General features: G+C 41.3%; 1 protein-coding gene across 10 annotated transcripts in view; it reads left to right on the top strand.

Annotated features, from left to right (window-relative positions):
* Window positions 1-13,157, top strand: part of KATNIP (katanin interacting protein) — a 223,100-nt gene that overhangs the window by 29,657 nt on the left and 180,286 nt on the right. For 4 of the 10 annotated variants that reach the window (XM_036992477.2, XM_036992476.2, XM_073215367.1 and 1 more), the window contains exon 2: window positions 12,816-12,871. The exons of 5 other annotated variants lie outside the window; for them this stretch is intronic. In XM_036992477.2, coding sequence (XP_036848372.2) covers window positions 12,816-12,871 — 56 coding nt within the window. Of the gene's footprint in view, window positions 1-12,814; window positions 12,872-13,157 lie in introns of those variants that run through there. One more of the 10 variants, XM_036992479.2, reaches the window with a different exon arrangement.

The raw sequence follows: 13,157 nt of genomic DNA, 5'->3' as shown, positions 1-13,157 counted from the left end.
TACCCAGTATGTGATAAGCTCTCAGTAAAAATGAGCTATCAGAAGAAGGGTTGCATCTTTTATTAGGGATCCGTGGGGTCTCATGCATCACTTCCCATGTTTTCCAAGGCTGGCAAATCATTCTTGGGGGTATGCATATACTTAGAAGACAGTTTGGACACATGCACATGCTCATATACTTTCACAAAAGCTTTGTCCCCACTTGTATTCCATGAGGACCTGGAATGGGAGGATGAAGCTGGGTTGGAGTATGGGGTGGGAATGGGCTTGGGAGCTTGTATGATGGATTCAGAGAAAGACCAAAGTGCATTTTAGCCTGGGATGTATGCTGTCACATAAAACCACTGATTAATCACAGAAGTGTGGCATTTACTTATCTTACAGTTTCAAATGGGAAAAAAATCAGTATTTTCCAATGATCTCCAATGGTGTATTAAACTTACTTTGTCATATTTCATTTCACCATCCCAGAAAGAGTGGGGGAAAAGGTCAGGAAAATATATTGTGAGAAAAGATGAAGTCTTTATAGTACTCATACTCAGTGCCTCCTGACACCACATTGTCCATTCAGAAATTTGGTCATTCACTCATTCATAGACTCCAGAAATGTCTACTGGTGCCTATTCCATTCCAGACATTGTTCCAGGTTTGGGAAATGCCAGGCTAAAAAAGCCAAAAAGTGGTCTCTGATTTCATGAAGCTGATTGTTGGTGGGGAGGCAGACCATAAGCACATTAGAAGAAACAGATCGGTTAAGTGCTATGCAGAAGATTCAAGCAGGAAGGACTGCAGGCTTGGTGCTCTGAGGAGGGAGGTCCCCATAAGCTGAGATCTGATTGATAAGAAAGAGCCAGCAGGTAAAGACTCTCGCCCCGAGAGCAAAGGCCTAGAGGCAGGAAGGAGTGCAAGAAGCAGAGAAAAGACTGGTGGGGCTGCAGTGTGATCATTAGTGAGGGAGGCATGCAGAGGGAAAGCAGTCAAGTGGTACGGTCTTGGTTTTAGATGGCTGCCACAGGAAAGCCAAGCAGCGGTAGAGGTAGGAGACCTGCCAAGTGGCAATTGAAAAGATTGGGAGGGATGATGGAGAGGAAGGGACAGGTTCAGGATACGTTTGGAAATCAGAATTCAGCAGAACTTGCTGAGATCATGAATAGTCAGCCATTATGGCAGAGTGAACCACTAACTGTTAAGTACATACTCCATGCAAGGCACCATTCTGAGTGTTCTACTTGTACCCTCTTAACCCTGACAATAGACTGAAATGGAATGGGGACCATTAGGATCCCCAACAGGTAATGAGTGGCTGAATTACACAGGCTGTCCCAGAGACTACCCTCCCAGTCACTGCAACAGCATTGTCCCTAGGCTTTCATCTAATTATGAGCCCGCCAAAGAGTGCATGGCTAAGCGTTTCTAAACCAAGTAGATGCGTGTAACAGTGTGCAGGTTATAAATAACCATTTCTAGCTGCCAGCTGCTGTTTGCGTTTGGAAGGGAAAAGAGAATCCTAGCATGACTTGTTTATCTCAGGTAATTTGGCAGTAAACTGGGCCCTGGGAATTTGAGTTATACAGAAAAGGCAAAGGAAGAGTGACAGAGATATTGTTTCAGTTTTTCAGAAGACAGGATGTAACTGAAAGTCCCAGGAGCAGCCTGGAGGGCACATGGGGAACTTGAAAGGGAGAGTGTGTCACAGAGCACATGTTTACCTGGCTTCCAGTCCTGCTCTTGGTCTTAAAGATTTCTGTTATTTTGATGAGATTTCCTTAAAGATGTCACCTTACCCCCTTAAATGGCCAATGGCATGAAGATAAATAATGGGAGGGTTGGGAGAGCTTCCAGTCTTCTGCCTAGTTACCTACAAACTAGGTTAAAATTTTGAATTCTGTTTTGGTTGTCTTGCTAATGGGTTTCAGCCCCGGGCAAGTTCACTATGGATTCTGTGAGACAGAGGAATAACAATGAAACATTCTTGCAATAAAAGGGTTTATTACCCAGCTTGTTCTCCCAGGATAGGTCAAGCAGTAGAATTAGGTCTGCATCCAACAGTCTGCAGGTCTGTAATCCTCCTTGGTCCCTGCATCTGCCCAGAGGACTGGGCAGAGCTCTATATAGTGACTCAGTCAATAATAGCTTGTTGTTTACAGGTGTGGAAGCAGTAGCCTAGCAGCATGCCAGTTACATCATCCAGTAGTTTAGGTTCAGGTGAGGATCCTGGCCATAGGAACTTCTATTTCCCCCACATTGGGACTGTACAGAGCATTAAAATATTTTTAAATTACTTGTCAGCATTTAAAAATGAGAAGCTTTCTCATAAAACCAGACTTCTCTGGAAGAATCTAATCCAATAAAACAGCCCACATTCCTACTCAGAAACCAGCTGCCAGAGCCAAATAGTGATTCCCCATTAGGCTGGGCAGGTGCTCTCCAGGCTGCCCTCTTCCTACCCTGCCACCTTACTCTGCCACATGTGCCTTTGCTAAGGCTGTTGGTGGAAGCCAGGATCAAGGGTCAAGAAGCTGGGATGGGGCTGACGGTGCTCGGGAGTAGAGCAGTAATGCCAGGAGGGATTGGGTGTTCCCATTCCCCAAAGGGCACAAGCCACACAAGCACACAGCAGGTGTAGTGAACACTGGATTTGCAACCAGACCAACCGGTTGTCAACCCAAGTTCTTCCCCTTCCTTGCTCGTGACCTTAGCCAAGTTACTTTGCTTGTCTGAGTCAAGAGGCTTTGTTGTTGTGCAAGATAGGGAATTCCAAGAGCTTTTACCTGGTGAAGAACCTGACAATGGTAGGTGCTCATGAGCACTGGGAAGCCATGCATCCAGGCAGCCCATTTGGACAGGCCTTGATTTTCCTTTTCTTTTTCCTTTCTCATTTTGTCTGTCCATGACATAAAAACTCTGCCCTCAAATAAATGAGCAGGTCACTGATAGCCTATTGGCTGAGCTAAGAAACTGTTGTTCCAAATTACAGAACCCTTATTTTGTCATCATTTCATTCTTATCTCTCATTCATTACAGATTGATCTCTTCAAAGAAGGCATTTTGTCCTTCAGTAATATTGTGTTCTCTTTCCCACAAGCTTCAGGGTTCCAACATTCACAGAGGTTATTCCATCTCCCTCCTGAAAACTGCCCCTTCTTGGGCCCTATGTGGGAAAATCTACAGCATTTCTTGTATATTTTTTTAATTTGAATCTGTCTTTTGGACATTTAATATTTTCTGGTTATTTTAATTTTTTTTTAAATAGGAAACAAATACAAGTAAGTCATTCAAAAGTAAAAGCAATATAAAAAGTAACAGTAGTAAGTCACTCTTGTGCATGTGCCCCTGGGTGGTTCTGTATACAAGTAGAACCAAGATGAGTGCTTATTCTTTTTTCCCTCTTTCTTAGAGAAAAGATTGCATACTGCATTACTTTCTGCTCCTTGATGGCCATCTTATAAAATACATAAAGAGCTTGCCCATTCTTTGTTCTAGCTTTGTGGTATTCCATTCCACTGTGTGGGTTTACCATATTTATTCAGCCTGTCCCTACTCATAGATTTATGGGTTACTTCTAATATTTGCTATTGCAAATGATGAAACTGTGAATACCTTGTGCATACATTTGTTTCCTGTTTGTGGAGGTCATTCTTCACAGTAGATTCCTAGAAGTGATATTGCTGGCTGAGAGGGAAAATGCATTTGTACTTTGGGGATATTGCCAAAATACCCTCTGAAATACCTGCCAAAATGTCCTCCAAAGAGGCTATGTCATTTTGTACTCTTCCCAGCAATGCTCAGGAATGCCTGCTTCCCAGCTCTTGCCAACAGTATATTGTCAGAGCCTCTGAATTTTTGCCAATCTGATAGATGAGATTTAGTGGTATCTCAGTGGGATATTTATAATTTAAATTAAATTACATATATATATAATGAGAGCAATGTGAGTCCTCACATTTGTACAACAGGAGAAATAAGCTCATTTTAGTAACCTACTGGAAACACCATCACCCAAGTGGAGAAAAACAAGTTCTTTGTTAACCTCCTTTGTGATGGTGAGGTGCCAGCATGGGCCCTCTTTGCCTGAAGGATTTCTCTTGAGTCCCCTTTATTCTCCAAACCCCACCCCTTCCTTCCAAGGCTGAGCATGTTACTTGAGTAGATGGGAGTGAGTATCTAATGTCAAGCCTGCCTTTCTACATTTGACATTTTACAGCATTTACCTGACAAGTCAGGAGCTCTATCTTCTTTGATCATTGGGGAATCATTTTTGTCTAATCCACTTACTAATTGCTCTAGGAGTCCAAAGTATATTAAAAGTTGCATCATAGAAAGAATTTTTTGAATCACTCTCTCTCCAGCACATTCTGGTGTTCTTGTACTTACTTGTCTTGAATGTCTGGACTGAGGAGTGGAGTGGCCTAGTGTTTAGGGATGCCAGCTCCGGAGTCACTCTGCCCAGATTCAAATCAAGGCCCCACTGCTCACTAGCTCTGTGATAGTGGGCAAGTTTTCTAGCCTCTTTGGATCTCAGTGACCTCATCTGATAAGTGGAATAATAACAGCACCTTTTTCTTAGGTAGCTTGTGAGGAGTGAATGAGTTGACTCATGTACTTAGCCTGGAGCTCAGTGCCTCGCAAATAGTAAACCCTGATTAAGGTGAGCTGATATGCTCACAGTGACGATGCTCATGATAGTGGTGGAGATGGTGGTGATGGTGATGGTGATGACAGTGGTGATGGTGATAAGGAGCGCACTGAGCCCTGCCACTTACAAGCTGCATTTTTGTGGCCTTGAGCAGCAGCTTAATCACTCACCCTCGATTTGTTTCTCATTTCTTCTGTGATGTAATTATGTGCTATTTTCCCTTCTCTAATCGTAATCTGCAACCATTGGAAATAGTACTGCCCATCTAAAGCAAGAGTCAGTGAAGCACAGTCTGTATGCCAAATCTGGCCTGCTGCCTATTTTTGTGAATAAAGTTTTATTGGAATACAGCCACACTCACTTGCTTATAAATTGTCTGTGGCTACTTTTTTGCGTCAGTGGCAGAGTTGAGTAGTTGTACTACAGACCTTAAGGTCGTATTGATGCCGGGGTTCTTGTTCACGAAGCCGAAGAATAAGTAAGCTTCACAAACACTCAAGGTAGGAGAGCAAGGTATAAGCTTTTATTTAGAGATAAAGTGAGAGGACAGAGCTCCCAGCTCACACCAGGAGGGGACAAGAGAGTTCGTGGTTGGCTCATTGTCTAGGGGTTTTATGCGCGCTTGAGGATTTTCAGGAATGAGGGTTCAGGGTTAGGAGTGCAGACTTGTAAGACTGCCTGCCCTGCCCCCAAGTTGGGCTGGGTTGTTGTCTGTTTGCTTGGGTTGTTTATAGTTGAGATTGCTTACCAAAGTAGTCTTTTGCCTAGGTTGCAGATTACAGTTAGAGAAGGGAAAATAGCACATAACTACAATTAAAATAAACTGGGCCTCTTAGCAGGATAAGGTAAATTTTACGTTATCATGATGTAATTGATACAATAAAGTGATGGTTTATGCTGAGATACTTTTCTTTATCTGCAGAACAGTCAAACATTCCAGGCCAAGTTGCTCCTGGCCTTTTGAGCTTTAAGCAATTTCACTGAAGAATGTCTATATTCCTAGTCATGTATACAAATCTTTACCCTAGAGAATTAGTGTGATTCTGACTTTGCATAATGCTTATCACAGAGTTTCAGTAGGGACTTCTTTGCACATTGCTACATTGTTCTGACTGCAATTATCTTGCTCTGCTTTTTCTCTGGATGCCCTCACATTACTCTGTCTAATCCCATGGTCCCTGTCTCGGTATGACCTTATGGCCTAGAGACTAAAAAATATTTACTGTCTGGGTCTTTATAGAAAAAGTTTACTGAGCCCTGATCTAAAGGAGTGGTTCTGAGGATGCAGGAAATTAAGCCTGTGCACGGGACCTGGCACATAGAAGGTGCCCAGGACTGTGTGGCTGTATCAAGCAGACATTTCACTTTCATGAGCTCAGTGCCCAGCTCTTGCTCTGACCCCCACCACTGTCCTTCCACGGCAACAAGAAAGATAGAGTGATTATAATGTGAATAATTGAATTAAAAGTACTATAAAATGTTCTTCAACAAACTGGAACAAATAATTCAAAAATTCATATGGAAACACCAAAGACCCCAAATAGCCAAAGCAATCCTGAGAAAGAAGAATACAGTAGGGGGGATCTCACTCCCCAACTTCAAGCTCTACTACAAAGCCATAGTAATCAAGACAATTTGGTACTGGCACAAGAACAGAGCCACAGACCAGTGGAACAGATTAGAGACTCCAGACATTAACCCAAACATATATGGTCAATTAATATTTGATAAAGGAGCCATGGACCTACAATGGCGAAATGACAGTCCCTTCAACAGATGGTGCTGGCAAAACTGGATAGCTACATGTAGGAGAATGAAACTGGACCATACACAAAAGTAAATTCAAAATGGATCAAAGACCTGAATGTAAGTCATGAAACCATAAAACTCTTAGAAAAAAACATAGGCAAAAACCTCTTAGACATAAACATGAGTGACCTCTTCTTGAACATATCTCCCCAGGCAAGGAAAACAACAGCAAAAATGAACAAGTGGGACTATATCAAGCTGAAAAGCTTCTGTACAGCAAAAGACACCATCAATAGAACAAAAAGGTACCCTACAGTATGGGAGAATATATTTGTAAATGACAGATCTGATAAAGGCTTGACGTCCAAAATATATAAAGAGCTCACCCACCTCAACAAACAAAAAACAAATAATCCAATTAAAAATGGGCAGAGGAACTGAACAGACAGTTCTCCAAAAAAGAAATACAGGTGGCCAACAGACACATGAAAAGATGCTCCACATCGCTAATTATCAGAGAAATGCAAATTAAAACCACAATGAGGTATCACCTCACACCAGTAAGGATGGCTACCATCCAAAAGACAAACAACAACAAATGTTGGCGAAGTTGTGGAGAAAGGGGAACCCTTCTACACTGCTGGTGGGAATGTAAATTAGTTCAACCATTGTGGAAAGCAGTATGGAGGTTCCTCAAAACGCTCAAAATAGACTTACCATCTGACCCAGGAATTCCACTCCTAGGAATTTACCCTAAGAATGCAGCACTCAAGTTTGAAAAAGACAGATGCACCCCTATGTTTATTGCAGCACTATTTACAATAGCCAAGAATTGGAAGCAACCTAAGTGTCCATCAGTAGATGAATGGATAAAGAAGATGTGGTACATATACACAATGGAATATTATTCAGCCATAAGAAGAAAACAAATCCTACCATTTGCAAGAACATGGATGGAGCTAGAGGGTATTATGCTCAGTGAAATAAGCCAAGTGGAGAAAGAGAAATACCAAATGATTTCACTCATCTGTGGAGTATAAGAACAAAGAAAAAACTGAAGGAACAAAACAGCAGCAGAATCACAGAACCCAAGAATGGACTAACAGGTGCCAAAGGGAAAGGGACTGGGGAGGATGGGTGGGTAGGGAGGGATAAGGGGGGGAAGAAGAAAGGGGGTATTATGATTAGCATGCAGAATGGGGGGGTGGAAGAAAGGGGAGGGCTGTACAACACAGAGAAGACAAGCAGTGAGTATACAACAATTTGCTATGCTGATGGACAGTGACTGTAAGGGGTTTTGTGGGAGGGACCCAGTATTGGGGAGAGCCTAGTAAACATAATGTTCTTCTTGTAATTGTAGATTATTGATAACAAAAAAAAAAAAAAAGAAAGAAAGAAAAGGGGGATTACTCCCTGATAGGATAAAACTAACTGCAAATCACTAATTAATGCATGCTTTAAATATCCTTAATTTTGATCATTTAAAGGGTGTCAGATGATCAGCTATGGAAGTACATTTCTCTGATAATATTTCTTTCTCTTAAAAAAAATAAAAAAGCAGTTCCTGTGTGGTGATCTCCAATAAGTTCTTCACGATGATATAAAGGGCATATCAAAGGGTGGGCAAAGGGTTTGTTTGTGTTTATACAGAGGATCAAAGCCTAATTTGGCTACCCAGAAAATGAATTGAGATATGATATGAAGAAGAACTTCCAACATCAACATTCTGTGGAAGAGGCATTCCAGAAGATGATCATCAAAAAACTTCAACAAAGATCCTGGCGCTGTTGCAGTTGCAGCTGCATTCATCCCACCAGTTCCTGGACTTGCCATTGGAATGAAGAAGGAGATATCTAAGCTGGCCTGTGCATACAGTAAAACAACAAATTTGACTGGATCTATACTGTTGGAACTAACCAAGAATTAGGAGAAGTGCAAGTTGCAGTGCTCCAAAATCTTGCGACTACAGACCATCTACTGTTAAAAGAACATATGGGATGTGAACAGTTCCCAGGAATGTGTTGTTTTAATTTGTCTGATTTTTCTCAAAGTATTCAAATTCAGTTAGACAATATCCATCATATCATTGATGAGTTTTCACAAATGCCTAGGGTGCCTAACTGGTTTTCTTGGTTTCACTGGAGATGGCTGGTAATTGTAGGTCTACTTTTGTTATGTAGCTGTATTCCTATTATGTTAATGTGTGTGTGCAATTTAATTAGTAGTTTAAAACCTATACACACTTATGTTACTCTACAAGAAGATATGTCAAAGAAATAATCAATCTTCCCATGTTTTCTTCTGTCTGCTACTTCTATAGCTTTTCTTCTTCTTTCCTAATTATAACCCTTAAGTAGAATTCGTGCCTCATATAGAAATTACCGAGTATCATAATTCTTCCAAGTGGTAAAGATACCTCAAGACACATGCTGGGCATAAAAGCCACAGAGCATAAATCTGCAAAGTAAAAAGCTAACCTTTTCAAACAATATTGCTTCTCTCTCACTTACCAACTTTACATTTCCCTGTATGGCCCCGGAAGATGACTGGTTAGCCAGAGATGGGTAAGATTCCTCAAGGGAGGAACAACCTAAGACAGGCACAGTTGTAGGGGGGCCATCAGGTGAGAAATTGGGGATCAACAGAGGTGAGGCTTAGAACCTCACTTAGAACCTCACCCCCACCCCCCCTGTTTTGAGAGAAATCTTCTGCATCCGTGGATGTTTGTTGCCCTTGTCTAGCTTGGATTAATAGTCTATAGGCATACACCTGATCATCTACACTTGCCCTCTTACAGCACTAAACTATGTTTTCTACCTTTTTTCTTGCATCTACCTACTATTATTATTTTCTTGCATCTACCTATTATTATTAAACATAATAATAATAATAATAATAATAATAATAATAATAATAATAATAACGATAAGGGAGAAATGTGGGATTCACATATAAATCAAGTATAAAAATCAAATGAATATTCGTATTTGACCTGATTGTTTATAGTTCATAATGCGTGATCAAAACCGAAAGTTTCTGTAATGACTGCCCTTGCACTGTTCACCATGTAAGAACTTATTCACTATGTAAGAATTTGTTCACCATGTAAGAACTTGTTTGTTATGCTTCGGAAGATTGGAGACTGTTGAGAACTAGGCTTGGAGTTGATTAATGATTGTGCATTGAGTCCCCTATACAGAATTTTATTGTTGTTAACAACCATTTCATCAATAAATATGAGAGATGCCCTCTCAAAAAAAATACTATAAAATGATATTTTGCATATGTATTTTTACCTTGTACCATCATTTCATATGCACCAAATGTACATGCATTTTCATCTATAGCAATGGATATAAAAGGCTATGCAATGCCCTATAGACTGCACATTCCGGAACGTTAAAGGTTTTTTTCAGGGGTAATTTTGCCACTGATTTTCTGTTGCCTGATGACTTCAGAAACCCACATCCAAGGAAGATAAGACTCCCTTCTAAGTGGTAGCAGTGAAAATTACTATTGGCATCTAGAGTAAAGTGAAACTAAAATGCCAGAATCTTCTAAGCACTGAGAAATCCTAAGTGGAGGTAAAATCACTCTGAAGTCTATGTGGGAGAATAGTATTATATTTGCGGAAATTCAGTGCATTCATTTCTTTTTTCTTTTTCTTTTCCCTGGGCACACATCTGCTTCATAAAGTGAGGTATACATGTGTCATTTACATTTGGGTGTATTTACTGTTTCATGGCTGAAGCTGACAGGTCACCTTGCAAAATGCAGAAGAATACCCCTTTAATTTTCCAAGCAGTATATATTGACATTAATGTCACCTTTTGCTTCTCTCTCTGAGTTGTTGGAAGAATACAATGAGGTAGAGGTAGGAAGATACTTAGAGAGGCTAAGAACAGCAGACTGGTGCTCTGGTTCCTTCTGTCCTTGGCTAGAGGAGGTGTCTCCACATTGAGCTCCCTGAAGGAGAGAGGGGCTCCCTGTTGGGAGGAGAGGGGCATTGAACAACAAATGTCATAATTAGAGCGAATTATCTTCATTGGAAAATAAGCAAATTATTTTCCAATTTAATGAATAAAGAAGCTTTTAATTAACTCCAGTAGAGAGATTTGCTTCCAAATTTCAATAGTTAAGCCCTGTGTACTTTGTATTAGTATTTTGTTTTTACAGTCCACCTTATGTATTGGTGTAATGGAATTTCAGAGATGAAAAGCAAACCCAGAGGTGATTTGGCCTCTCATTTAAAAAATAAAACAGGAAGAAAATATCGTTCGGAGAGATCTTGTATCCTATGACTTATCCAAGGTCCCATCAGATGGGTTCCCCAGGCATGTGTGTCTGAACAGCACAGAAAGGGCCTCACCCAGATGCTGGGGTCTGCCGTGTTCACGCCTGGACCAGCTCTGTTTCTGTCCTGCTCCCTGCCCTTACTCTGGGCCCTGGTTTGCCATGCTTGCATCTTACTTGCCTCTAGATCACTCTGGTCGGTACCTTGGCCTCCAACCCATTGTGTTCCCTTCCAGCTCCAGGGTCTGTCTCCCAGCTTCTGGCTCTTTATTGCATGGTCTATTACCTGGCATGTCATCCTTTCTGGCTGCCCTTAAGGCCTACACTGAGTCCCTGGATTGACAACTAGAGCAAGTGTGGATAGAATTTCCTGGGAGCTGTCCACCCTAGCTCCTGCCCTAGAGCCTCAGGAGTCAGGAGGTCAGGATAAAACTGGCTCAGATCACCTGGCCTAAGTCCTGGGCTCTTTTTTTTTTTTTCTTATTATTAATAACTTTATTTTTTAGAACTGGTTTGGGTTCATAGTAAAAGAGAGTAGGAAGTACAGAGAGTTCTCATATACCCCCATCCCTACACATGTACAACATCCTGCACCGCAGTAGTACATTTTCTTGGCCTCTTTTTCATCCCTAAATCCTAGAGTCTTTGTTTAAGGCCAAAAAAAAAAAAAAAAAAAAAAAGAAGAAAGAAAGAAAACACACACTCACACAGAATAGTCTAAGTGGGAGTCATCTGTGGAACACAAAGATAGGCATACAGTCATTTCCAGATCAGTTCATTCTGTCTTGGCATTCTCTGTTAGTCTGTCCCCAAGGCAGGTGGCTGCTTATAGCAGCAAAGCTCACACACAAGGATGGCCTTGCCCTGGCTCTCTATCCTCTCTGTCTCTCAAAACTATTCCCAATTCTGGAACTGGGACTCTCATTGGCTCCAGTTGGTTCAGGGTGCCATCCCTAGTGTAACATACTGGGGTCGGGGTCATGTACAGTCATGGCTGCCAGGGCCTCCAACCTGAGAACCCAGGGACAGGGAGGAGAGTAAGAGAGAAGGGGACCATTTAGGGTGTCATTATGAGCTGAGCAGATAACCCAAAAGACGTCTACCCTACCATGATACTATACAATCCAGTCTCCTACAAAGTCTCCAGCTGCTTCCTTTCTAAATACTTTTATATATTGGGCCAAAGTTTATCCATTACTAGAGGTTCCTCTTGGTACCTTTCCTCTTCCCCATATTCTCACTTTCTGAGAAAGGGTATCACCCCTTGACTTAGTTTTATGATGAGTTGTAAGCACCACCCCCTGCATCCCATTCATGTGTGTCTTTCCTCTGAGGCTTGATCCCCATCTCTGGCCCCTTAAAGCCTTTTTGCTCCTGCCTTTGGAGTACTCTTGGCTAATGGAACACGTGGTTGTGGCATTCTCACAAATAATCACCAAGAGAGGAGTTGGACAGTTTGGGAGACACACTGACAATGTGTAAAACCAAGGCAATCCATTAATCTTCCATCAAAGAATGCTTTTATAATGGACACTTCAATAAAAGTGAAAACTGCATTTGAAACAGCATATTTAAACATTATGATGTCGATTTGTTGCATTTATGCATACCTTCAAATGTTAGTCTTCTAATTTTCTAAGAAAAGCAACATTCTCTCTCAAATTACCCATTATATGTGAAATGCAGGTGATTACTGCCAGTTCACATCTGTGCCATCACCTATGTGGTGAGTTTGAGGGGTTGGCGCAGCGAACTGGTATGCACTCATCAAAGGTCATGTGTATGTGCCTACAATGGAAGGTATTTTATATAATTCCAAACAATTTAATAAAAATTTAATTTGACTGCAAAAACAACAGTCGGCCCTTGCAGAGTGCAGATAATGTTCCAGATTAAAGAGCTGAGGGTTTGTTCATTATAGTCAAATGACGTGAGTATGTGAATTACCATTTCCTTGCCATTGGTCTATTTCAAGAGTATGCCATTTTCCCACTATAATAATAAGCTACATTTTCTTAAAATCATTTGATTATGATTGGTCTTGTCTATTCAGTTTGCAAATAAAAAGCTTTTGCAGTGATAAACTAGCTGCTTTAAAATAGCCTTAAGCTCTGGTTCTGCTTTTGAACTGCTGCAGGTCAGACTCTGCGAAAGGCTGAGAGAAGCCGGTCCTGCTCACGGGAGAAAAAGGAGGTAAATGTGTCACTGATGAGGGCTGGTGGGAGGAACCTGGGGAAACAGGCTGGTGAATTTCTGGATTCCTGCCCTTTCCTGAGTCCCAAATTGAATCCCTGACCAAATGATACTTGAGAACTAGAGTTATCAAACCATTGTCACTTGTAGTAATGATCTCTTAGTAAGTGTATCAGTCAGCTTTATCTGTGTAACAAATCACTCCAAATGTTAGTGACTTAAAACAACCATGCATTTAGTTCACGATTCTGTGGGTCCACAATTTGGGCTAGACTTTGCTGGGCAG

The sequence above is a fragment of the Manis javanica genome, chromosome 10 (assembly GCF_040802235.1).
Source record: "Manis javanica isolate MJ-LG chromosome 10, MJ_LKY, whole genome shotgun sequence".
Lineage (NCBI taxonomy): Eukaryota > Metazoa > Chordata > Mammalia > Pholidota > Manidae > Manis > Manis javanica.
This window is presented reverse-complemented; position numbering and strand designations above follow the sequence as displayed.